This window comes from Anopheles stephensi, chromosome 2 (genome assembly GCF_013141755.1).
Source record: "Anopheles stephensi strain Indian chromosome 2, UCI_ANSTEP_V1.0, whole genome shotgun sequence".
Taxonomy (NCBI): domain Eukaryota; kingdom Metazoa; phylum Arthropoda; class Insecta; order Diptera; family Culicidae; genus Anopheles; species Anopheles stephensi.
Window position 1 is genome coordinate 56,762,809 of NC_050202.1, and position 22,678 is coordinate 56,785,486.

Sequence of the window (22,678 nt, forward strand, 5' to 3'; positions counted from 1 at the left end):
CAAATTACCGTTTAATCTGCCTTCCGAAATAAAGGGAAAAAAAGAAATATATATACATGCGCGTACCGTTTAATCGATCCTCCTAACCTATATTACATAAATCACCCCAAGAAAAAAAAAAGAACGGAAAGCTTACCGGAGGCGGCGTCAGCGATTCGCGCAGCTAAAGGCGCAGCTAATCGAAAACTAATTCCCCGTTTGCGATGCGTTCACTCATCGCGCGGCACCAAACCGGCCAAAAACCACACGAAAACTCCGCACGTGGCTGCAAGATGAGATTTCCCTGCACCATCGTCGGTTGAGATGTGGCCCGTAGCTCGACGGTAGCGCCCAACACTATCGAAATCGAACCAAACAAAATCCGATCAATCAATCCATCAATCAAATGGCCGCACGGTTTGCGTAAAGATGACGGCCAACTATCCACACACACACACACGCGCGCGGAATCGCGCAATGGAAATGAAAAGTGGCTCGTCCCTATCAAAACCTATCGTGGTGCGAGTTGATGAGATTTTACGCGCCCATTCGCATCTCATCACGCGCCCTGGGCTGAAGCGGATTTCAAGCGAAATGATTTTCGGCTGATGCGCGAATGATCTAGATTTCATATTTCACTGGAAAACAGTGGTCAGGTTTCGGCGCAGCTGGGGTGCAACATCAAGGGTGTGCGCATCTGATCCGAAAGTGAGTGTGATGGCTTACGCCACCGATTTTTTTTTGCTAGCTTGATGATTATTTAAAAACCACCCCTTTTCTCGAGGCTTGACAGAGAATCCGGGGGAAATAGAATGCGGGTCCAGATTTTTTTTTCTAGCCCAAGGGAAAGTTCAGTTTCACTTTTTCGGACAGGTTGGTCGAGACTGATCTAGCCGGATCCAGCCGGTGTGAAGATGAACAAGTGCATTCGCGCGACCCACTCGAGTGGGCACATGGCCGGATTTCTGCCGAAGGGTCCGGGGAACAACAATAGGGATTAATTTAGGGGTTTCTCGGTCGGCGAAGGGTCATATGTGCGGTTTTTCGGTGCACTTCCTGTGGGTGCTCTTTTGTTTGTGAAAGCATTTTCCTATGTGCTTATGTGGACATGATAACAATTATGCGTGCTTGCACCCTCTGCACGGGTGTGTATGTGTTTGCCTTGCCTGGCTACGACACACGGATTAATGACGATCAAACGGATACCACTTCCGCCTTCCCGAAAATAAGGAAGAACAGAATACGGAGGGGTGATTTTATGGGGTGAATTTTCCTTTTTAATGTGCGTATCATTACCTCTCTCTCTCTCTCTCTCTCTCTCTCTCTCTCGGTTTGGTTGTAATTTAATCATACGATTTTCCTGCTTTAAAATGTAACAGTTTTTAATGGGACGATATACACAATGGTGCGGGAAAAGCCAACCGGACGAGCGCCCTCGCCATTTAACCTGCCGCAACCGGATGGATCGGATAACACTGGCCGGAAAATTTGATACAAAGCTTCTTGATAGTCGTATTTGCTTTGTAATGAAAGGTTTTGGAGTTTTTTTTTTGTATTTCGTTTCGATTGAAATCATACGAGCCTTTGAATGCTAACATAATGGAGCAAGTGTCCTAGTGCGCTTGATTGCATGTCATGTAGGTTCTTTTATGTTCTATTTGGAACAGTTTTTCGACAGTTTTTTTTAGATTTAATCAAAAGGAACAGCATTTTTTAAAGAAACCTACACTAGATTTTTTTAAAGAATATTTTTGTAAACTGTTTGAATCGTGTGAATTGTCAGGTGTGTATAAGGCTCTATAGATTTTTAACCATCTCTTCTTCTTCTTTGGCATAATGACCTCTTCAGGTCATGCTTGCTATTTCTGGCTTACTCGACTTAAAGCGACCCCGTTGTTGGATAGTTAGTCCTCACTACAGGGGAACGGTCCGGCTGGGGTTTGAACCCCGATCCTGCCCAGTGGTGGCCGGCACCGTAGTCGCATCTTCTATCGGGCCGCCCCGACTTAGAGCTATCCTAATGTTAAAAGACGATGAACTGGTCAATTTGTAAAGACCTAGGACCTAGTCCGATGTCCGAAGTGATAGCGGCTCCAGTCTTCTCATGGACCGGATTTTAAATCCCCTTTAAACCGCCCCAAAATTAAGTCAAGAAATGCCAAAAATAGCAAGCCGATAGTTATTTTTTTATATTGTGGTGATAAAGAGAAATGAGAATAAGTACTCAACGAACGAATGCTAATAAAAATATAACCAGCAGCCACACATCGCATTGAATTCACGACACTTGGTAAGCAACGGATCAGAGGAACCGAAACGAGAACTGCATCCTTCTCTCAAAGTTGTTAAATGTAAAAGTCTGCACTAGAAACTGGGGGAAATGAGACTTTTTTTTGGTTATCAAGCTTGACTGTCAAAATCCTATAATCAGTATCAGTATCAGTATCAGTATCAGCAATATAAGCGTGGCACTATAGAAGCTCGTGTAATTTTCATTAGCTCTTGTAATTGCCTCAAAATACACAATTTGATTGTTTATTTAATTAACATCGAATGACACACTTCTGTCGTTTGTGGATATATTGCAGATACATTAACGAACAATATCACATCTGTAACGTTTACGTTTGTTTCAATAAATTTAACAACTTAATTGCCTTCAGCCACACCGTGCGACCACAATCCGAAGGAAGCTAAAAAAATCGAAACCAAATTATAAACTGCAAAATAAATGACACAAAGATGATTTCCCCACGATCGTACAATCGAATTTAAATCGTACCGAAAACAGAGCACATTAAGCCTCCAATAATGATCACCTTCCTCGTTTACCCATACGACGTGTTAATGTCTCCCCGCGAGCGGTCTGCAATCAGCCAAAACCGACGCATGCAGATGACGACCGTGATAACATCATCAGTAAACAAAAAAGGAAGCAAGCTAAAGTGCGACACCCATTATGCCGCCCCATGATTGCCCTTTCTAATGAACACATCGGAGGACGACGACGACGACGACGAATCTTTCCCGTTGGTCGCTTCTGGCCCGGCTTTGATTAGCGGGTATCGGCGGCGTTGGTTGTCCATCCCCAGGCCGGGCTTAATTGAACGTCACCCGAGGACGAGATTGCATTTTAATTGAATTACCCACAAATTATCAATTTAACAGCCGTCCCACCGTTCGGCCACCTGGTCCCCGATGCACATGCGAAATCACAACGCATGGAAAAATGCCAACCCGATCGGGTTCCCATTTTTCCCAAGCTCCCCTTCATCCTTCATTAAGTGAGACCCGCCGGGCGAACAAATTGCTGTCAAAAATGGACAACCTATGCGACACACACACACGCACATGGACGGAGGAGAGTAAAAATCAAAGCGCAAACGCGGAACGTACGAGCACCCAGGGACCGGATGGTGCATCAATAATTGAGCCCGCAACTACCGTGCGGGCCCTGATGCCCACGGGGCAAAAACCGTCGCCAGCTTCGCGAAACGATCGTGGGCCGGCCGGGATCGTTTCGCACACCTAAACGAGGGTGTCAATTTAGCGTCCACCGCCCCAGTTTCTCCCATCGTCCACTCCAGCACTTCGTCGATGGACCACGGAACGCCGAGAGCTACGAAGCACCCGGGACAGAAAGGGGTCCGGAGCGCGAAAAGTGATAGCAAAGGGGAAGGAAAATACGGTGAAAAAAAGCGTGAATCATTTAATAAGACATTTTACCTTTTATTGACCGATTGCCCCGTGTTGGTTGGGTGCCATGGGTGGCACCACCGGTGGACAGACAGGTGCGCACGCAAAAGGTAAGCCCAAGCGCTCTCGATTTTTTCCCCCTTTTCGTTTTTCTCTCCACAGTCCACAGTGGTCAATTGTGGCCGTTTCTGTGGTCGGTGCTGTGACCGCAGGCTCAAACACGACCCGTGTGTGTGGCTTCCGAGGGTTTTCCGTACCCTTTTGCGTACGGCTTGTCCCAAGCGACAGCATAAAGAGGAACGCTAAGGTTCGGTCCAGTGCTACGGTACGCTTCTTACGCGTGAAGGCGCGTCTCAGTTCGTGCGAGTGCACAAACAAATTGCCACTCGCGCAAATTTGGCCCTCCAGGGCTCGGATGCAGCTCGTGGAAGTTGAGCGCGAAAATGTGCAGGGAACGACTAAGTAATTTGCTCCGTATGCCGATCTTCGGGCCCCTCAGCACGAGCTTAATCGATTATCATCTAAAGTCGATAGTTAACATGTAAATTCTGCACATGTCAAGCGAACGGGATGGCTACTACTACTGCTGCTGCTGCTGCTACTACCTGTCCGCTATGATTGCTCCGGTGCCCTATGTGCACCGTAGGACGACAGGTCCTATGTTGGGGCGCCGATGAGTAGGCAGATTTTAGACACGAACCGGGCTCACATGGTGCTGCAAATGTGTCAGGATGATTCGGCAAATAGTTCACGACCACTGCCAATTAATTTGAACGAGCGACAGTACGAATAGAATGCTGCCACTTTGAGCGCTACGTTTGGCGCTTTGATTGGCGCATCACCCGTTAATGGGCGAAGGAAGAAACTAATTAAGGGCGCGAGATGAAATGTGTTAGAAAATATAGAAGAAACCAGCTTTAGTGATCGGTTTTCTGCTAGAGAGATCAGTTTAATTTCAGTGTAACTATTTTAGATTACCATCTTTCAAGGATGTTTGTAATTTGATTTTGTTATATGCAATAGTTGGCTATTGAATCTTAGAAACAAACTAGAGATAATTTTTTTGTATCAAGCCCAAGCCAAGTTAAGGAAATATCTTCAAAGAGTTGTTCAAATTGTCTTACCTATCACTGAGTTGGTATCTATAAGCTGTTGGAGATCATATGGAACTTGATGATCGCTGGTTGGTATCGTTTCCAGCTTTCCAAGATTCTTTAGGGTCTTTCTAGATGGGCTAGATATCGCACTCCCGGCAATATGTACGATCATGGATCGAGAGGCTTTACAGTCCCGCTATAAAGGTCGAAAGACCTTAGAAATCATCTGAACTGCTTGGCATCTGCTTGGCACTGCATGGAAACGATTATAAAGTGATCGCTGTAAAGTTTCTGAGCAGAGGTCCACTGTGCTCTAGTTTCCTCTAGAGTCTTATTTTTTTTTTCTTGGCCTGGCTGCAGGACATGGTCAGGTCGCCAATTCGTGTTCCAAGAAACTCGGTTCAGGGCTGTATTCCTCCAACCACGGCTCAGCAGTTCACCGACCGATTAGACTCCACCTGATACAGTCAAAGGGCTCGCTCGCGCTTTTCTAAGCCTAGTGCCGAACGCCGGGTCGCTGACGATCAGCTTTCTGAGGGAGTCATGAGTCCGGCCTCCTCATCATGTGCCCCAGACTTCGACTTTGGCCACCGTCAGGATATCAGCTTCACATACTCGTGCCCGTGAAAGACTACCGGACGTATCAGAGTGCGATACATTTGTTGCATTTGTTGTGTTGTTGTAGTCTTCCGGATCGCAGGAGATTTTTAGCTCACAATAGGCTCGATTCAAGGAACATGCCGAGTAAGAATTAACTGCCGTATGTATTTGCTACTATTAATTAGATTTATTATATGAAGGAGATGATCTTATGGCAGGATGTAGGCTTATTAAATTGTGCCTCAAACATTACTGAACAAATTTCTGTTTTGTAAACTCCAATCGAGGAGCCTTCTTCACTCTTTTTGCTAATTATTTTTTAATAATCATATAATTAATCCCCTCATAATCGTTTTCTCCACAGACAAACAAATGTAATCCAGTGCAATTAGTGCGGAAATCGAATGAAAAACTCATTACTATGCGCATGCGCAAAACCCGCTGTACATAAATCCATCACGTACAATAATCGGTTCGAGTTTAAAATGATATCAACGCATCATCCGCATTGCGGTTTAAAAGGTTAATCGCATACCAAAACCGGCTTAGAAACCAGATCACCAACAACTGCTGGGAAAAAAGGGGGGGAGTTGGTTATCCGGACATCATGACTGTGTTTCCCGACCGGCACGATAACATCTTGCCGTAGCTTCTGGCCGTCCCATCGCCGTCGTGCGATGAGTTTGCAGTTCCAAAAACCGTCAATCGATCGTACCCGATCCTGTCACACGTACGTCACCGTACTACCGCCGGTTCGATCGAGGCTGGATCGTTTGGGGGCTGGATCGAACGGGCAAACAAGTGCAACGTGCATGCGGCAGCAGTAGCCTTCTTCCTAAATGACAACCCCACAAGACACGTAGTGATAATAACGTACTCGCTGCACAGTGCCGTACGTCGAGCAGCTCGGATCGAACGGTCGGATCGAAGTGAAAGAAGCGGTTGGAAAGCAAAACCAGCACGAAGAGAAAAGTGCATCATTTCGTGAAATGAATAAATGAATATTTGATTAAATATGCGTTTTTCGCTTCAAGTTCAGCGTTTGTGTGCTGTGAAGGGCAAAAGGCGAGCAAAAAGCATGCTGGGCAAATACGATCGAGCGAGTTTGTTTCTGTGTGTGTGTGTTGTTGCCGTTTGGGCAAGGTTGAGGCTAAAGCCGAGGATGAGCAGACGCACGGACACATCCAGGTCTTGCAACTGCAACTTTAGGGAGCTGCCTTCAAAAAAAGTAAAGGGAAAGATAATAAATACACATCCGAAACGTTTTTCTCGGGTAGCAGCCACAACGCCACCAGGAGCGAGCTGATCCTTCAAAACCCTCTGTCTGTGTGTGAGTGTTGTTGGTTCGTGTGGGGACGCACATTGACGGATGAGGATCCATCACCGTCCATTTTCGCTCCCTTTTTTATTTTTTGTTCGGTTGGTGGCCTCGGCCCAGGAGTCATTGCCAAAAACGTTCCCTGGCCCCGACGGGGCATTGAACTTGAGGCCGCTTTTGTGCAACTGCAACCGTCCGTAGTGAGTTGTATTTTCGGTGGTGGCGGCTGGTGATGATCGGTCGATGAGAAATTGGCACATTGGGGTGCACCGGCAGCATGATTATGCATGATGAAAATTTTTGAAACCCCAAGCGAAAGCACCAATTAATGAACCTCACGAAGGGAAGTTCTGACGTTTGGTATTGAAATTGATACGTTTGCTGGTGTGTGTGTGTGTAGCACACATTATGCACAACTCGTTCGTATTATGAGTGTGAAGTTAAAAATTATTTGTTGAACCCGGCTGCAGACATCTCCGCAGCCCCTCGGAGCGGGCTAATCATTCGCATTGATCGTGCAAACCAATCATCGATGCCGGCGATGGCTCGGTCTCCTAGGGCGCCTGTGTTAAGTTATCCTTGCCCGTGGCCGGATGGGATCCCTAGTCGCCGCTAGCGGGTTTGGTCGATTGTTCGCTGTCGTGTTTCTTATTTGTTACATTTAATTTTCATATCTCTTTCCACGGCGAATGGGTTGCTCCCAGCGCTCCCAACGAGCCGTTCCACGGGCTCTTTCGTTTTCTCTCCCACCTAGATCCGGCGGCGCGTTCGCCTGGGTTCTTGTAAGGATTTAGATAAATTACCCACTATTTATGAAGTTTTCATTATTTTATTATTGCAAACAGCCTTTCCCAGCCAGCCAGCCACAGTCCGGTGGACCTCAGGAGTGGTTGGACCGCGAGAATAAGGGACCCAGAAGAGCGTGCCCACGGACAGACGACGACGACGACGACAACGATGACGACGATTGCATTTCGTTCGCGCTCGCTTTGATTGGTTGTGAGTAAATATTTGCTTCCCATCGTTTCCATCGACGTTCGTCGTTCGTTTTCTTTGCATCACTGTTGCTTGCGATGTTTCGCGATTTATCTACCGAGTTGTTGTCGCTGTTGTTGTCTCCGTTGTCCGCTGTGATGTGCGGACGAGATCATCAGCAATATCGGTTCTGTCATCTAGCTAGAGCTAGCTAGGTCGTCCTCCGAACCGGATAGATCGATTGCTTTGGGAACAAAGTTGCGCAGTTGTGGCTCAAAACGGTCCCGAATACTAACGTTTCCGGCCGTGTTTAGCCACGGAATAAGGGCTTTACCAACGGTCTACGATACGATTTCTGACCTCCTCCTCACGTAGCGTTATTAAATGCAACACGAGTGATAATCACGATTATGAACTGCTAACCGGTCTCGTTTACCGACGATGGGCGGAAAAGCTCCGTCTTTAATCGTAGCGTATGCACGTGTAAACTATTGCACTTATCACGCGATCGCTGCAACCTGGAGCAGCTCAGTGGAGAGAGTAAGGAGGGCTAAACAAATCGCTTTGTGAAGTGTAATTAAAATAGTTGCTCCTCCTTACTGCAGTAATGGTAGACCAATTCCGAGAAGTTGAAGAAGAGATAAAATAATATACGAGCATATCCGCTACTAATGTTCCAACTGCAGCTCAGGAAGCAGCAGTATATCCTTGATCAAGTTATTAAATCAACCTCGTCCATCAATTCCCCGACAGCGTGTTCCTTAGTTGTGGAGATTCTCACGATCTTCCCCGTTGTCCGAAAGCCAACCACACACATGCCTTCCCATTCCCGTTTGACCAAATTCACTTCTACGCAACCATTTTTGTTTCTGCTTACCGTTTACACAGGCGTTCTCAGACGTTCTTGACCGAGCCCGATTCTTGCCCGCTTCCGTAAGGTTCCAACCGGGGAGCCATTGTTTTGAGCGACAAAAACGCGACCTGGCAGGTGTTGTACGAGGTGTCCTTACCATATAAGTCCCCGGGTGGGACCGTTTAACGTGTCGCCATCCGCGTCGCCAGCCCAGCCTGGCAGGGGCTGGAGCTTTAGCAAACGGTAACCCCGGTAAGGCCGAGAACGAACGACAAAGAACGAAGGACAATGAAAAACGGGGTAGCGTAAGAGCGCAAGGACATCGGGAAAAAGGGACAGCTCAAAACTAACGGGGTTTCGAAATTTGTTTGGAGTCCATTTTATATGTCCATTTTTGTGAATGAACTCCATAAAAGGCTTGGGAGCATTGCGTTTGGTGACGGTGCATCGCGGAACTGTTTGGTGACAACATAAATCTCACACAACCTGTTCCACGCGCAGTTGACGAGTACTTCACCGGGAAAGATCACGCTCAACTTCCACTGCTCATCAGATGTTATCTCATCTTATCGAACGCTAAAGAGTCCAGGGTAACGGCTAGCCGTGATGGGTAGCATGATTTAGGTCATCAACACATGGTCAAGTGTTTGGCATAAGCACCCCTCGAGTACTGACACCGTTGCACTCGGAAATCCGACCCTCTATGCTTCAATATGCTGTAGATTAGGGTGCGTCCCCGGAGCAAACGGGCCGGATAGGAACGCACTTCCGACTGTCACAGATTGCGGAACAATAATTCAATTATGAGTCGTTCCCACCGCACGGAAGTACGTTAATCATTATCGAATATTCTCCAGGGACTGCAAACGGAAGATCCGCAACAGCTGTGCGAAGTGGTGCATCTTTCGCAGCTTTTCACCGTGGAAAACTGTGGCCCTCTGTGGTCTGTGTTCTCTCATTCTCCGCCCACTTAATGCGGCGGGTTTTGGAACACTGGCAACACTTTTAAGCGCGTTGTAAACACCGTCATCACCACGACCACCACCACGGCCAATATGAACGTGCTGCGAGTCGTCGTGGAATGGCACATGACATTAATCGACTCGATCTGTGCAGCATACTGAGCCCGCCGTCTCCGGGCATCCAGGGCGTTATGATCGTGAATCGGTGCGGTAGCACAGTTTCTTCTATTTGTGTACCGTGTTCTCATCGAAAGGGCACGATCGAGGGATGTTCCTTGCTCCGGCTCGTCCCTCCAAACCTTCTATGCAAACCACGCGATTTCTACCATTTCGCCTAACGATCTTGCAGCTCGGAATGCATTCGCGCTGCACGGGTTTCGGTGGCCAATAATCGTCCACCGAATGGAAGGTACCACCGTCGTTCACACCGAGCAGCAAATTGTGATCGCCAATGCTGCGGCCGGAGCATAAAGGGAGTCTGTGTTAGGGTTGTGTTTTGAACCTTTCCCTGGTTTAATGGAGAGGGAAAGAAAGGGACTGTTTGGCCTGTCATCTCGTTCCCGACACGCCTATTACAGAAGTCGCAACAAACTGGGTCGATTTGGACAGTGAATTGTAAACCATGCTCTGGGACAATGGTTGAAATGATGCAAACACCCTTTACCCTGAGCTCACATTTGGGAAACGTGAACGTCTTTCAACCCACATTCGACAGGGAACCGAGCCCGCGAATAAACCGTTCCGGGAAGGTTGTAATGCTTATCTCGCAGCACGTTGATCGTCATCGTATTTGCCGTACCGTCATTCATCTGCTCATCACGGGCCGGTACGCCTGAACGGTGCAAATCGTGTGGCCATATACGAGAGCGTGCGCGCGCCCGCACTGATAAGCCTCTTTTTTCCGCCGTCCAAAGGCATCAACCACCATTATTTACCCTCGCGACTTTAAATAATCGCAGTCCCAGCTGCGTAGTGCCATCGGACAGTAGACGATAGACGGACGAACACACACTTAGTTCCACCTTAACATCGCACCTAGACGGTTCGTCCACGCAGTGACAGTGACCCGACCGACGCAAGCAGATGGCCCCATCAGCAGTCAGCATGGTGTTTACGGTGGAGAACGCTAAATCGCCTGGTGCGCTGGAAAAGGGTCAAAAGCCACAGGATGGACACAGCTTTGATGAGGCGCTTGAGCTGGCCGGTTTCGGCAAGGTGCAGATCGTCCTTTCGATTTTGGCTGGGCTCGGGATGATGGCATCGATCAACGAAGCGATGGGTATGAGCATCATCTTGCCCGCGTCACAGTGTGATCTTGATCTGGACGCCGGCGAGAAGGGAATCGTTGGGGGAGCTGTGTTTCTTGGTGAGAATTTGAGCGTCAGCCGGAGTGAGTGAGTGAGTGTAATATGGCTCTGTTTAACGCTTGCAACAGGTACAATGTTCTCGTCCTACTTCTGGGGCTATCTGGCTGATACGCGCGGCCGTCAGCTGATCCTGAAGTACGCACTGTTTGCGACCTCATTCTTTGGTGCGATCTCTTGCCTAGCGACTGGGTTCGTGTCGCTGCTGGTGCTACGCTTCCTCACGGGGGTTTGTGTGGCCGCACCGGCCTCTACGGTGTATGCGTACCTCGGGGAGTTTACCACACCGAGCAGACGGAGTCAAATGCTGTCGTTCGCTTCCGTTTGGGGTGGTGTCGGTATAGTTTATGTGTCATGTGAGTTCCCAGAGCTCTCTTTGCTGGCTATGAAGAGATCGTTAACGATCATTCCTTTCAGTGGTTGGATGGTGGATACTCTCGTACGATTGGGTATTCGTCATCAGCGATTCCTTCGAGTTCAAACCATGGAGGCTGCTGTTCATCGTCAATACGCTGCCGGCATTCTTGAACGGAATCGCGTTCTGCTTTTGTCCCGAGAGTCCCAAGTTCCTGGTATCGCGGGGCCGCAACGAGGAAGCTCTGGAAGTATTGAGGAAGGTTTACAGACTCAACAAGGGCGCCGACACCACGGATGGATATGAGGTGACGTCACTGCGACTGGATCCGGAAGATGAGATCGCTCGCGAACAGAATGGAGACAGCTCTGTCGGACTGTTCCGATCGATGGTACAGCAGACCTTACCGATTGTGAAGCTTCCCTACCTCGTGTACTTCATCATTTGCTGTGTCCACAACATTGGTGCCTTTGCTATGTAAGCGTGTAGTGATGCCGTGATCGGAGTGTGATCGATTCCTAAACAACTTCATCTTACCCTCTACAGCTACGGTGGACTCGGCCTCTGGTTCCCCGAAATTATGAACCAAGTGTTCTCGCAACAGTCACCGGTCCACGAGGACCGGAAGGTGTGCTCGATACTGCAACAGAACGAAACGCTTCCGGTGACCGTTGTGACGGAGTTCGAGCTGTGCGACGATGAGGTGAAGATCGAAACGTTCCTCTACACACTGCTGCTGGGCGTGATCGGGTGCGTGTACGCGCTGATCACCTCGGCCGTGCTGGGCAAAATCGATCAGAAAGTGATGATGGTGTTTAACTGCATCGTGGCCGGTGTGTCCGGTATTGCGCTCCAGTTCATCGCCAACTCGTACGCGGTCGCGATACTATTCTGTCTCGAGATAGTGTTCGCCGGTTACTGTGTCCTGCTGGTGAACGCTAACGTGGTGGCCATCTTTCCCACCAATGTCCGGTAAGTGATAGCCTCCGAATTGTGTACTTTAGGAAGCAGGGAAAACAATTCCTTTCCTACCATTCCAGAGCGATGGCTGTGGCCCTAACGAACATGATTGGGCGGTTAAGCTGTTTCGTGGCGAGTGCCGTGATAGGGTTGCTGATCCTCCGAAACTGTCCAGTCACGTTTTACATGCTGTCCGGTTTGCTGTTTCTATGCGCGGGTCTTACCTTTTTGCTGCCAAAAAAGTGACACCCCAACGCATGCAGAGACGCATAAAAGCGGGGACTATTTTAAGGTGCAAAGTACTTAATCATATTATCATTATGTAAATAAAACTTCCACACATTCCAAAGTTCACGGTGAGCGAGCACGTTTTTGTGTTGTTAATCTTGCGTGATGGTGCGATGTGGTGAACTAATTGAAGGTGTAAAGCAATAAAGATTTCAATTATTTTCGTACTGAATTGTTATCTAATTTGTTTAAAAATCTACTGCGAAGAATATTTTTAGAAGAATTAATTGGACCACTAAAATATTCAAAAATGAATTCTACAAATTGATCGACACGCCTGGTATGGGTACTCTAGGCTTAACTGTAATCGATCGTTTTCGACTTAAATTGTTTCCAATAACTAGTTCTTACAATCGCTTTGTTTTTTTTCTAATAACTAACTCTGATCAACTTTAACCGTTCAACGAATGCTTAGGAACTAACTCCGGTCGAACATTACCTCACTGAAAACCCCACAAATGTAGCGATATATTTAAAAGTAATTTGTGCCTCTGTACCGACGTAAATTGATTACACGAATCGATAAGAAAGAACAAGAGCGATGTGGGCAGCCAAGCCTCAATAGCATTCCGTGATGCAAGTTGTAGTTGAGGCTCTGTCGGATTGTGGTTCAGACATTGGGCATTGTGGAGTGTAATCGTGGGAAGTTCTTTTAAGAAGGCAACGTTGGATCGATCGTTTGAAGAAGGGTCTAGAGAAGAGTGCTCTTTGGGCAATAGGCATCAGAAACAAAACTAGAATGGAAGAAGCAATTCCTCACTCGGGTTTGCCTGGTACCATCACAACTGTGCCCAAATCCGAAGAAGAACACAGTACGGACACCACTGTGCCCAAACCTTTAGAAGGACTCAGTATGGACCCAACTGTTCCCACACCTCAAGAAGGACACAGCATAGATGAAGCACTCGAACTGCTAGGATTCGGTAAGGTACAGATCGTCCTATCGATCCTGTCCGGAGTCAGCATGATGACGGTGGTGAATGAAGCGGTTGGCATGAGCATCGTTCTACCTGTGGCACAGTGTGATTTACATTTCAGTGCCTGGGAAAAAGGTATCCTCGGTGGATCGATGCTTCTTGGTGAGTATCCATTGACTTGGCAAAGTAAGTGTTCTATGACCTCTTTACCTTCTTCAAGGAATTATGGCTTCATCCTTCTGTTGGGGCTATCTGTCTGATACGCGAGGTCGCCAGCTGATCTTGAAGTATACCCTATTTGCGACCTCGTTCTTTGGAGCGATCTCCTCACTAGCGACAGGGTTCGTGTCACTGTTGGCGCTACGCTTCCTTACAGGATTTTTTGTGGCCGCACCGGCCTCTACGGTGTACGCGTACTTGGGCGAGTTTACCACACCGAGCAGACGGAGTCAGACACTATCGTTTGCCTCCGTTTGGGGTGGCGTCGGAATAGTTTATGTGTCATGTGAGTTCCCAGAGCTCTCTTTGCTAGCTATGGAAAGATCGCTAACGATCGTTTGTTTCAGTGATTGATTGGTGGATACTCTCGTACGATTGGATGTTCGTCATCAGCGATTCCTTCGAGTTCAAACCATGGCGACTACTGTTCATCATCAACACGTTGCCGGCCTTCCTGAACGGAATCGCCTTCTGCTTTTGTCCCGAGAGTCCCAAGTACCTGGTGTCAAGGGGTCGAAGCGAAGAAGCTCTGGAAGTACTTAAGAAAGCATACATGCTAAACAAGGGTACCGAAAATGCGGATGGATATGAAGTAACGTCACTGCGACTAGATCCGGAAGATGCGATCGCTCACGATCAGAATGGAAACACTTGTTTAGGTCCTATCAAGTCAACAATAAAAGAGATACTACCAATTCTGAAGCTTCCGTTTCTCGGATACCTTATCATCTGCTGTATCCACAACATTGGAGCTTTCGCAATGTAAGGATAGCGAAAATATGATCTTTCCCTCAATATTGTACCTAAAAAATCTTCTTTCTTTTCCAGATACGGTGGGCTTGGCTTGTGGTTTCCTGACATTATGAACCACCTGTTTTCTGCTGCCGAAACCGTTGAAGGTAAGACGGTTTGTGGAGTACTTCAACGCAACGGAACGCAAGGAATCGAAGTCGAACTATGCAACGACCAGAAGGAAACATTTCTATACACAATGATGTCGGGCATTATGAGTGTCGTGCAAGCACTGGTCGTTACGCTGCTGCTGGGGAAAATTGATGTAAGAATAATGACAATTCTCAATTTTACCATCGCTGCAATCTGGGGCGGTGCACTACAGCATGTCTCGAACTCGTACGCAGAGGCATTATTTTTTTGTCTGATGATAGTTTTTGCCGGGTACTGTGTCGTGCTGGTAAATGCAAATATGGTAGACATATTTCCAACAAACGTAAGGTATGTTTTCGTCCGCCTGTTTTTATGTTTATGAAATGGAGCTTTGTAAGCTTTCTATTGATATTTCAGAGCGATGGCTTTAGGGATGGCAAACATATTCGGCCGGTTGAGCGGTTTCGTAGCGAGTACTTTGCTGGGGCACCTGATGATTGAAAATTGTGAAATAACGCTGATTATGCTGGCACTGTTGATGGGCCTGTGCTCTGCTTTGACTATCTTTTTACCCAAAAAGCATCAATAAACAATAAAATGAAATCACTTTGTTTGTATAATTAATTTTCTTAAATGATATGATGTAACTGATGTAATAATTAACGGTAATCTTCTTTTCAAAATACAAATTACATTTATTTAGATGTCGGGTTGTCGGAAGGTGAATACCACTGTGCATTTAAGCGTTTGACAGTTGTTTGTCGTCGAACGTTTGAAGCGTTTCATACCAAGGTTAATAAATAATGATGTCCATTTTACGAAAAATATTTAAATATTACTGTAAACTGCTTATTTTGAGATACAAATCGTACTGTTTTATATATAGTGCAAATTCCTTGAGTTTTAAATGCTATTATATCACACATTAGTCTTACAAGACGTAAAATAAAATGTAAAATTGTTTGACTATGTTCATATATCTACCTTGTCCGCTTGTTGTGTTGACTTTTGTTTTTTTCTGGTTTTCTTTTTTATTTTCGTTGTTATGTCAATAATATTTACTTTTCGTTATTTTTTCAAGGGCGATCTAGCATGTTTCCGGAGTAGCGCTGGAAGAAATCGGTGCTATCTGCAAGTGTTGAAACGATTCGCCATGAACAATATTACCAACATACACTACGGTCCACTGCCGGCCGATTCTCCGTACGTGAAACCATTCCGCTTCCATTACACCCAGAACGGGAAGCAAAAATCGTGGGATCTGTTGAAGGTGCACGATTCGGTTTCGATCGTGATTTTCAACGTTACGCGAAAGAAGCTAGTTTTCGTGAAGCAATTCCGACCAGGTGAGTTTTTTTTTTACCCACTAAGGCAATGGGTGAATTGTCCCGGAGAGCTACATCTCACCATACGCTTCATTACAGCCGTCTACCATGGTATCATCAGCAGCGATGGAGTACAGCCGGGTGACATTGATATGGTCAAGTATCCGCCGAAAATTGCCGTCACAATGGAGCTGTGTGCGGGCATCATCGACAAACCCATCTCCATCGTGGAAATTGCTCGGGAAGAAATCTTAGAAGAGTGCGGCTATGATATACCGGCCGATCGGATCGAAGAAATCATCCGCTACCGTTCCGGTGTCGGCACTTCCGGTGCGGAGCAAACGCTGTTCTACGCCGAGGTTACCGATGCGGATAAGGTCCCATCGGCCGGAGGTGGCGTGGACGATGAGATTATCGACGTTGTGGAGTACGATGTAGAGGAAGCGCGAAAGCTGACGGAAAAAGGCACGGTCGTATCGAGCCCACCGTCCTTTCTGTTCGGATTGCTCTGGTTTCTCGTGAACCGTGCACCAAAGATCTAAACTACTGTGATAGTGGCACTGCAGAGAGAGAAAGAGAGAAAGAGAGAAAGAGAGAGAGAGAGAGAGAGCGCGCGTGATACATCCTTAGGGTGTAATGGTTTTGCGAAAGCAAATAAAACTCAACGATTCACATTCTCCTTCCAGAGCATTTATCGTGTCTGATAAAACGGTTCATTTTATTGCAAGTATCTCGAATACCGACTCGCTTCAGCTCGGTAAGTATTTTTTTAATCATCTTTTTGTTTGTAATAGTTTTATTTTACTTTGACAACAATCGAGTGTGTGGCAGCGCGGTCGGTTAAACTTTAGCCCAAAGCCCAGACGAACGCAATCAAACAAACATTCCGCTAGTCGCTGTCACGGCCATTCCAAAATTTTGTTTCTAGTTTTGAAATTTGTTTTAGAGATTTTTTTTTATCTATCGATCGGACCTCGTTTAACCTCGTTTCCGAGTCCGGGAGCACTGTGGTGAGATAATGTTCCAACCAATCATCATATTAATCTGCCTTTTTTTTAATGCTAATCGTAAAGGGAGTGGTTACTTTAGGGTTATTACGATAAAAAAGGAACATCGTTACGATTTTCCACTCTCTCTCTCCCTCTCTGTTTATCTCTCGCCCTCTATTTTCGGCGCCGTGGGTATCCAAATTCCCGTTTTCAACGAGGTCACGCCTGCAGGATGATGGTAGAAGTAAAAGGACTTGTTCCGGGCCCAGCATCTCTAAATAGAGCAATGGTGGTTAAAATAAATAAATGACCTAATAACGTTGTCAACATAAATACTGGTGGAAACTGATGCCGATGGAAATAAAACTCCCCAATGCGGTTGGTTCCGGGGCAGCTTATGCCTGCAGCTGGGTGGGCTTAATCTCCCGCGTTTTCGCCGGTTCCTCCTGCTTCGGCCACGGCCAGGTAACCGGCATGGCGCTTTGGTAATTGTAGTTGTACAGGTGCGACTCGATGTACGACTTCTTATCCTCGGGTTCCGGATAGGTGGAGGCGAGACCTGTAGAAATTCGAAACACGGAAGGTGAGTAACATCCATCATGCAAGACGTTACTAATCGCCCGCTCTCTTACCCTTCTGATATGCGTAGTTCGTAACGCCGACCGCAATATCCATCGAGCATTCCTTAATGGCACTGAGCGGTGGGTAGAGCGAGCCCTTCTCCAGATCCGCATCGCACACGTGATCGGCGACGACTTGTGCAGCAATGAGGAACATGTCCTCGGGGATGTGATGCGTGCCGGTAACGATGACACCCAATGCCACACCCGGGAAGATGTACGCATTGTTGCCCTGGCCCGTAATGTATGTCTTTCCGCCATACTTTACCGGGGCGAACGGAGATCCAGAGGCAAAAATACAGCGACCCTGCAATGGAAAGAACAATTCGCAATCAACCCGGCTGTGGCAAAATCAATATCGTGTAAACACTTACCTCAGTATTATCATACGCCGCCTGTGCCGTGCACTCCGCCTTCGAGGTGGGATTCGACAGTGCGAAAATGATCGGACGCTCATTGAACTGGCCCATGGCTTGCAGAATTTCCGGCGTAAACGCACCACCCGCAGCCGACGCACCGATCAACACCGACGGCTTCACCTCCTTCACCACGTCGGCAAAGTTCTTCATCACAGCGTGGTCTTTGGCATAGTAAGCTTTGTGTCCACCGAGCCGACCCTCCGGACGGCCCTTCGCCAGCAGCCCATCAATGTCGAACATCCAAATCTTGTCGCGAGCCTCCTGCAAGCCGACGCCTTCCGCCTGCATCGCCTTCACCACCAGATCCGCAATACCGACGGCAGCTTCACCCGCCCCGAGAAACAGGAACGTGTTCTCCGAGATGCGCTTGTTGGTAATGCGCTTCGAGGCCAACAGTCCAGCCACCGCCACCGAAGCCGTACCCTGAATGTCGTCATTGAACGTGCAGTACGTGTTGCGGTACTTGTCCAGAAAGCGGAACGCATTGTGGTTGCCAAAGTCCTCGAACTGGATGAGCGTGTTCTGCCCGTACCGCTTCACGACCGCCTGCATAAACTCGTCGATGAAATCATCGTACTCCTTGCCCTGCACACGCTTATGCCGCAGCCCAATGTACAGCGGATCCTCCAGCAGATCCTTGTTGTTCGTGCCCACATCGATCACGATCGGCAAACACTGGTGCGGTGGAATACCGGCCAGCGCCGTATACAGCGCCAACTTACCGACCGGAATGCCCATACCGCAAGCACCCAAATCACCCAAACCCAGGATGCGCTCCCCGTCCGTAACGACAATCGCACGCACGTCCGGTTCCGGCCAGTTGCGCAGCACATCGAACACATGGCCCCGATCGTTAATCGTCACGAACAGCCCACGCGGTCGGCGATAGATCAAACCGAACTTTTGACACGCCAACCCAACCGTGGGCGTGTACACGATCGGCATCATCTTCTCCACGTCCTCCGAGATCAGGCGGAAGAATAACCGCTCGTTACGGTCTTGCAGATCCACCAGGTACAGGTACTTGTTAAGATCTTCCTGGTAGCGCGAGATCGAAATCCGGCACAGTTCCAGCTGTTCCTCCTGCGACTTAAACCGGGCCGGCTGCAGCCCATGGATGCCCAGAATTTGACGCTCTTCCAGCGTAAATGCGAGACCCTTGTTGAGGCGCGGATCGCGCAAATGGTCAATGCCCTGCACCATCGACGGTACGATGATGTCGCCCGTCACCTCATGGTAATCGCGCGTCTGGATCGCTTGCACGGCGGCCGACGTTGCCGCTTTGGTGATCGATTTCTTCGGCGATGCGGTCACGACCAGCGTCCGCAACGCATCGACGGTCTGTTTGGCGTTCAGGCTAAAACGATAAGAGAAAGCGAGAGAGAGAGAGATGGTGAACCCTTTGGACATTAAATAATCCGACAAGAACGTCGTATAAAAATAAAGCAACCCCTTTTGTTGTGCCCTTGCCGTGGATGTGTTCTAACAGGGCAACACCTTGAAGCGAGCAAAGGGCCTGACCCACACCCGAAGCAGAAAACCTTGCGGACACGGATACACGGGGGGAACAATTTTCCGCCCATCGTCTTTGTGTTGTCAGCGATCTGATCTGCCTCGAACATTTGTCTAAGGTCGAGGTTTTCGAAGCGCGAACTCGGAGACATCACGTCCCGTTTCGAGCCGTTCCCGCTTGCTGCTCTATTTATAGTCAACCACGGTTGTGTTGCGGTGGTTGACAAAAGTACAAACACTCGCGGCTAATCGAAGTAGGTCCCTGAAAATAGATTCCTTTGGCGATGGACGATGGGTAAAACAGCGATGGAGGTGCCCGTAATGTGTGCGGTAACGCGATATTGCCATTTCAACTAAATTGTTTGCATAATCCACCGATTGGAAACGGGTGCCCGAATCTCGCTAAATCCGGTCAGGCGACAACGCGGTCATACTTTATAGCGAAACGGTCGTGTGGATGGATCGTCTCCGCAAAGTGTTAACATCATTTATCGACGATTCGCACAATCGCCTTATCACCCCACTTGACGAGACGTCCGGGTGGGTAAGTGACCTTTCTTTTTTTTTTCGCTGTGTAAATTATCGATCGAGGCCGTGTTATTAATGCCCAGAGCGCGGTGGTGGTTGGTTTGTTTACTACCGAATATCGAACGTGGGGTGGTTGATTTTTCACCTCTCGTACGCATGTGCGTTGCGTGGGGAACTGGATCGAAGCAGCTGTGGGTATACAGATAATGTCGTGCTAAGGTTAATGTTAACTGCTACTGCTACTGCTGCTCTCTGTGCGATGATGTCTTCCCTTCTTTCAAGGTCATGTGACTGTTGTCCGGGGGTAGGAAATACTGTGTGGCGCACACTGGAGAACCGCGGAAGATTAAAGATGCACGCGCCATCCAATTTGGAGCAAGCAATTTTCCCATTGCGTTGCATTACAGCTGAGGCCACCCTATCTTTATCAGCAGTAACAACTGGAGGACGGAAGTTGGAAGGTGTTTTTTTCTGCTCACATGACAAACACGTACTGAGGTCGCCTCGCCATTACTCATCCATCGCGCTCGCTTTAACGAGAACTTTATCTAACTCGCGCGCTCGGTCCGCCGTTTATCACACTGCTTAGGTTTGCCGATTTGCATCGTTTTTTTTTTCTCTTCCACTCGCGCTGTCGAACGGTATCACGTTGCAGTATCAATTAATTCAATTGTATACAAACATTACCGGCCGCTTGCTATGTGCCACCCCAATTCCCCCACCTCGGCTCAGTCGCTGTACACCATACCGCACGTTCTTGGGTAAAAATAAGTTCGACACAATTTGTTCTTTTTGGTGCTGCCCTGTGCAACAACGCATCTGGCAGCTCCCTCTGGTTTGTGCCATTTGTGCTGCTGCATTTCCTAAACCGGGTGCCAACTCGGACTGCACCGTCGGGTGTCAGCGGCGAGGTGGTGCGGAAGGTGCAGGGGGGTTTGGTGGGCACGTTTAGGTCACTTGCGAGGGGGAAAATTGGATACACTTCAAACAGTTACGTCATCCTATTTTCTCGCGCACCGGATACACACACATGCACATACACACACGAACTCGCACACACACGCTCTGGGAAAGGGCACGAAATTCGCGAACAACGCGTTTCTTCCATCACCTGGTTTTCCGCTTTCGGGTGTTATTCTTCTTCCACCAGTCCAGCTCGCGTTTGCACGCGTTTCTGACACACGCTTACGCGTCTTTTCCTTCCCATCCGGATCGCTGAGCGAGGCACCGGGTGCGATGCTATGGAACAATCCCTTCGATCTATGGATTTGGTCCCCGTTTTGTCGAGCTACGATTACAAAACACTGTCAACGTAATGTGGGCAAACGCTGCCGTACTTACATAACGCTTCGAGCCTGCATTTTTCGTCCTGTTTCTTCTTTTCAACGTACGCAGCGAGCACAGGAAGCGGTGACAAAGCTTGAGCTTGGACGGGGCGCAACTGTCCCGTGAAAATGAGCGACCGACGGGCAAAGGACGACGAGCTCGGGAATCGCGTGACAGATGACTCCGGGCGACGGATCCTTCCACCGGGCGGGTTATCCTGCGACGACACAAACCAGACCAGACGACCTACGACACACACCAGAAGAATGGGCTGTGAACCACTCCGACTTGGCACCTTGCTTCAGACAACGCGTTTGCTGCCTGCACGAGCGGCTCTACCGTTTTCTCAATGCTTGCTGCGAAGGGTCGCGGAATCGCGAGATTCTCGACCGTACGGCTCGCGAATATCGTACAGCGGCAGGAGAAAATAGAGAGCCGTGGTGGTTGCAAAATGAGCAGATAAATGATTTGCCCAGAGAGCCGATTCTCTCTCCGCGTTCGGATATACGCACAGCCTCGGTGTGGAATGTGAGCGAATGTGGAACGGTCGGGTGGACAGATATATAAATTTTACTTTGTGCGGTTTTTGGGTTGTTTTTCCGCAAGGGTTGTTTTATTTGGGAATCGAAAGGTTTTAAGCAATGTTCGAAACCGAATTTAAAATTTAAAAAGTTATTATTTGTTTTATTCATAAAGAACGATCTGGCCGTATTGCTATATCCGTTGTACTTACAGCAATTACATTTCTACGAGCTTTTATTTTTTTATTATATTTTTTATTGTAGAAAAACAATTGTTTTTTAAAACGGCTGCAAGCCTCCCTTCTAGCCCCTCTGGGGTAGAAACATTTTTGTTTCATATCACAATTAACTTAAGATCAATTAATAGATCGGAACAAATCAAAAACGAAATTAAGTATCGTTTACTGAAGCGTATTACTACGCTAATACTTTGTTTACTATTATTAAGATGCCATCGGTAGTGATTTTTTTGTTGTGAAGCGTTGGAGTGGTCCAACACAAAAATAACAAACAACCCCACCCTGTTTCCCTCCTCTCCATTCTTCGCTTACAATTACACCTGATTTTAATTGCAGCAAGATATGTCCGTATCAATAACAAAAAACGGTATTTTATTTAAGAATATTAATTAATAAAAGTGTTAAATACATAAACAAAGGATGAATATGGGATCTTGATTGTACCAAATTTCAATCGAATTTCTGAAGGACGATGAGCTATTCAGCCATGAGTAAGCTAAGCCAAAAAAGCCAGAAACAGTATTACAAACCACTCTAAGGTTTAAGTAACACAGATCAAAAGGAAGATATAAAAAAGACTGATACTAGCATAATCATTAGTTACATCAATTGTTTCAAGGTGATTCTACTAATACAGATATATGTTAATCGGAATTGCTCTCATATCAGCTACCGATTCGTTATTTGCAATGGTTATCTTTGGCGACACGACCATACTGTCCACGATGAGA

At 47.6% G+C, this 22,678-nt stretch overlaps 4 protein-coding genes across 6 annotated transcripts; 3 read left to right on the plus strand and 1 right to left on the minus strand.

Annotated features, from left to right (window-relative positions):
• The first annotated feature begins 10,424 nt into the window (after nt 1-10,424).
• LOC118502974 (synaptic vesicle glycoprotein 2B-like) lies at nt 10,425-12,614 on the plus strand. The gene is made up of 5 exons (XM_036035746.1): nt 10,425-10,846; nt 10,916-11,200; nt 11,262-11,676; nt 11,746-12,171; nt 12,240-12,614. The coding sequence occupies exons 1-5, from the start codon at nt 10,564-10,566 to the stop codon at nt 12,403-12,405; spliced, it is 1,575 nt and encodes a 524-aa protein (XP_035891639.1). The 5' UTR covers nt 10,425-10,563; the 3' UTR covers nt 12,406-12,614.
• A 55-nt stretch (nt 12,615-12,669) lies between these two features.
• On the plus strand, nt 12,670-15,071 carry LOC118502973 (putative transporter svop-1). Of its 2 annotated transcripts, XR_004905100.1 has the most exons (6): nt 12,670-13,526; nt 13,585-13,869; nt 13,931-14,345; nt 14,412-14,640; nt 14,723-14,816; nt 14,886-15,024. XR_004905100.1 is itself a non-coding variant. In XM_036035744.1 (5 exons), the coding sequence occupies exons 1-5, from the start codon at nt 13,187-13,189 to the stop codon at nt 15,055-15,057; spliced, it is 1,617 nt and encodes a 538-aa protein (XP_035891637.1). In that variant the 5' UTR covers nt 12,670-13,186; the 3' UTR covers nt 15,058-15,071. The 2 variants fall into 2 exon arrangements, 1 of the variants encoding a protein (XP_035891637.1); XM_036035744.1 differs by having other exon boundaries at nt 14,412-14,816; nt 14,886-15,071.
• A 429-nt stretch (nt 15,072-15,500) lies between these two features.
• LOC118502976 (uridine diphosphate glucose pyrophosphatase NUDT14-like) lies at nt 15,501-16,812 on the plus strand. Its single transcript, XM_036035748.1, has 2 exons — nt 15,501-15,814; nt 15,893-16,812. The coding sequence occupies exons 1-2, from the start codon at nt 15,514-15,516 to the stop codon at nt 16,333-16,335; spliced, it is 744 nt and encodes a 247-aa protein (XP_035891641.1). The 5' UTR covers nt 15,501-15,513; the 3' UTR covers nt 16,336-16,812.
• LOC118502975 (NADP-dependent malic enzyme) lies at nt 16,468-21,560 on the minus strand. Of its 2 annotated transcripts, XR_004905101.1 has the most exons (5): nt 21,203-21,554; nt 17,777-19,178; nt 17,415-17,709; nt 17,119-17,341; nt 16,468-17,056 (listed from the first exon to the last, which is right to left on the minus strand). XR_004905101.1 is itself a non-coding variant. In XM_036035747.1 (4 exons), the coding sequence occupies exons 1-4, from the start codon at nt 21,220-21,222 to the stop codon at nt 17,178-17,180; spliced, it is 1,881 nt and encodes a 626-aa protein (XP_035891640.1). In that variant the 5' UTR covers nt 21,223-21,560; the 3' UTR covers nt 16,468-17,177. The 2 variants fall into 2 exon arrangements, 1 of the variants encoding a protein (XP_035891640.1); XM_036035747.1 differs by having other exon boundaries at nt 16,468-17,341; nt 21,203-21,560.
• Between the last annotated feature and the right edge of the window lie 1,118 nt (nt 21,561-22,678).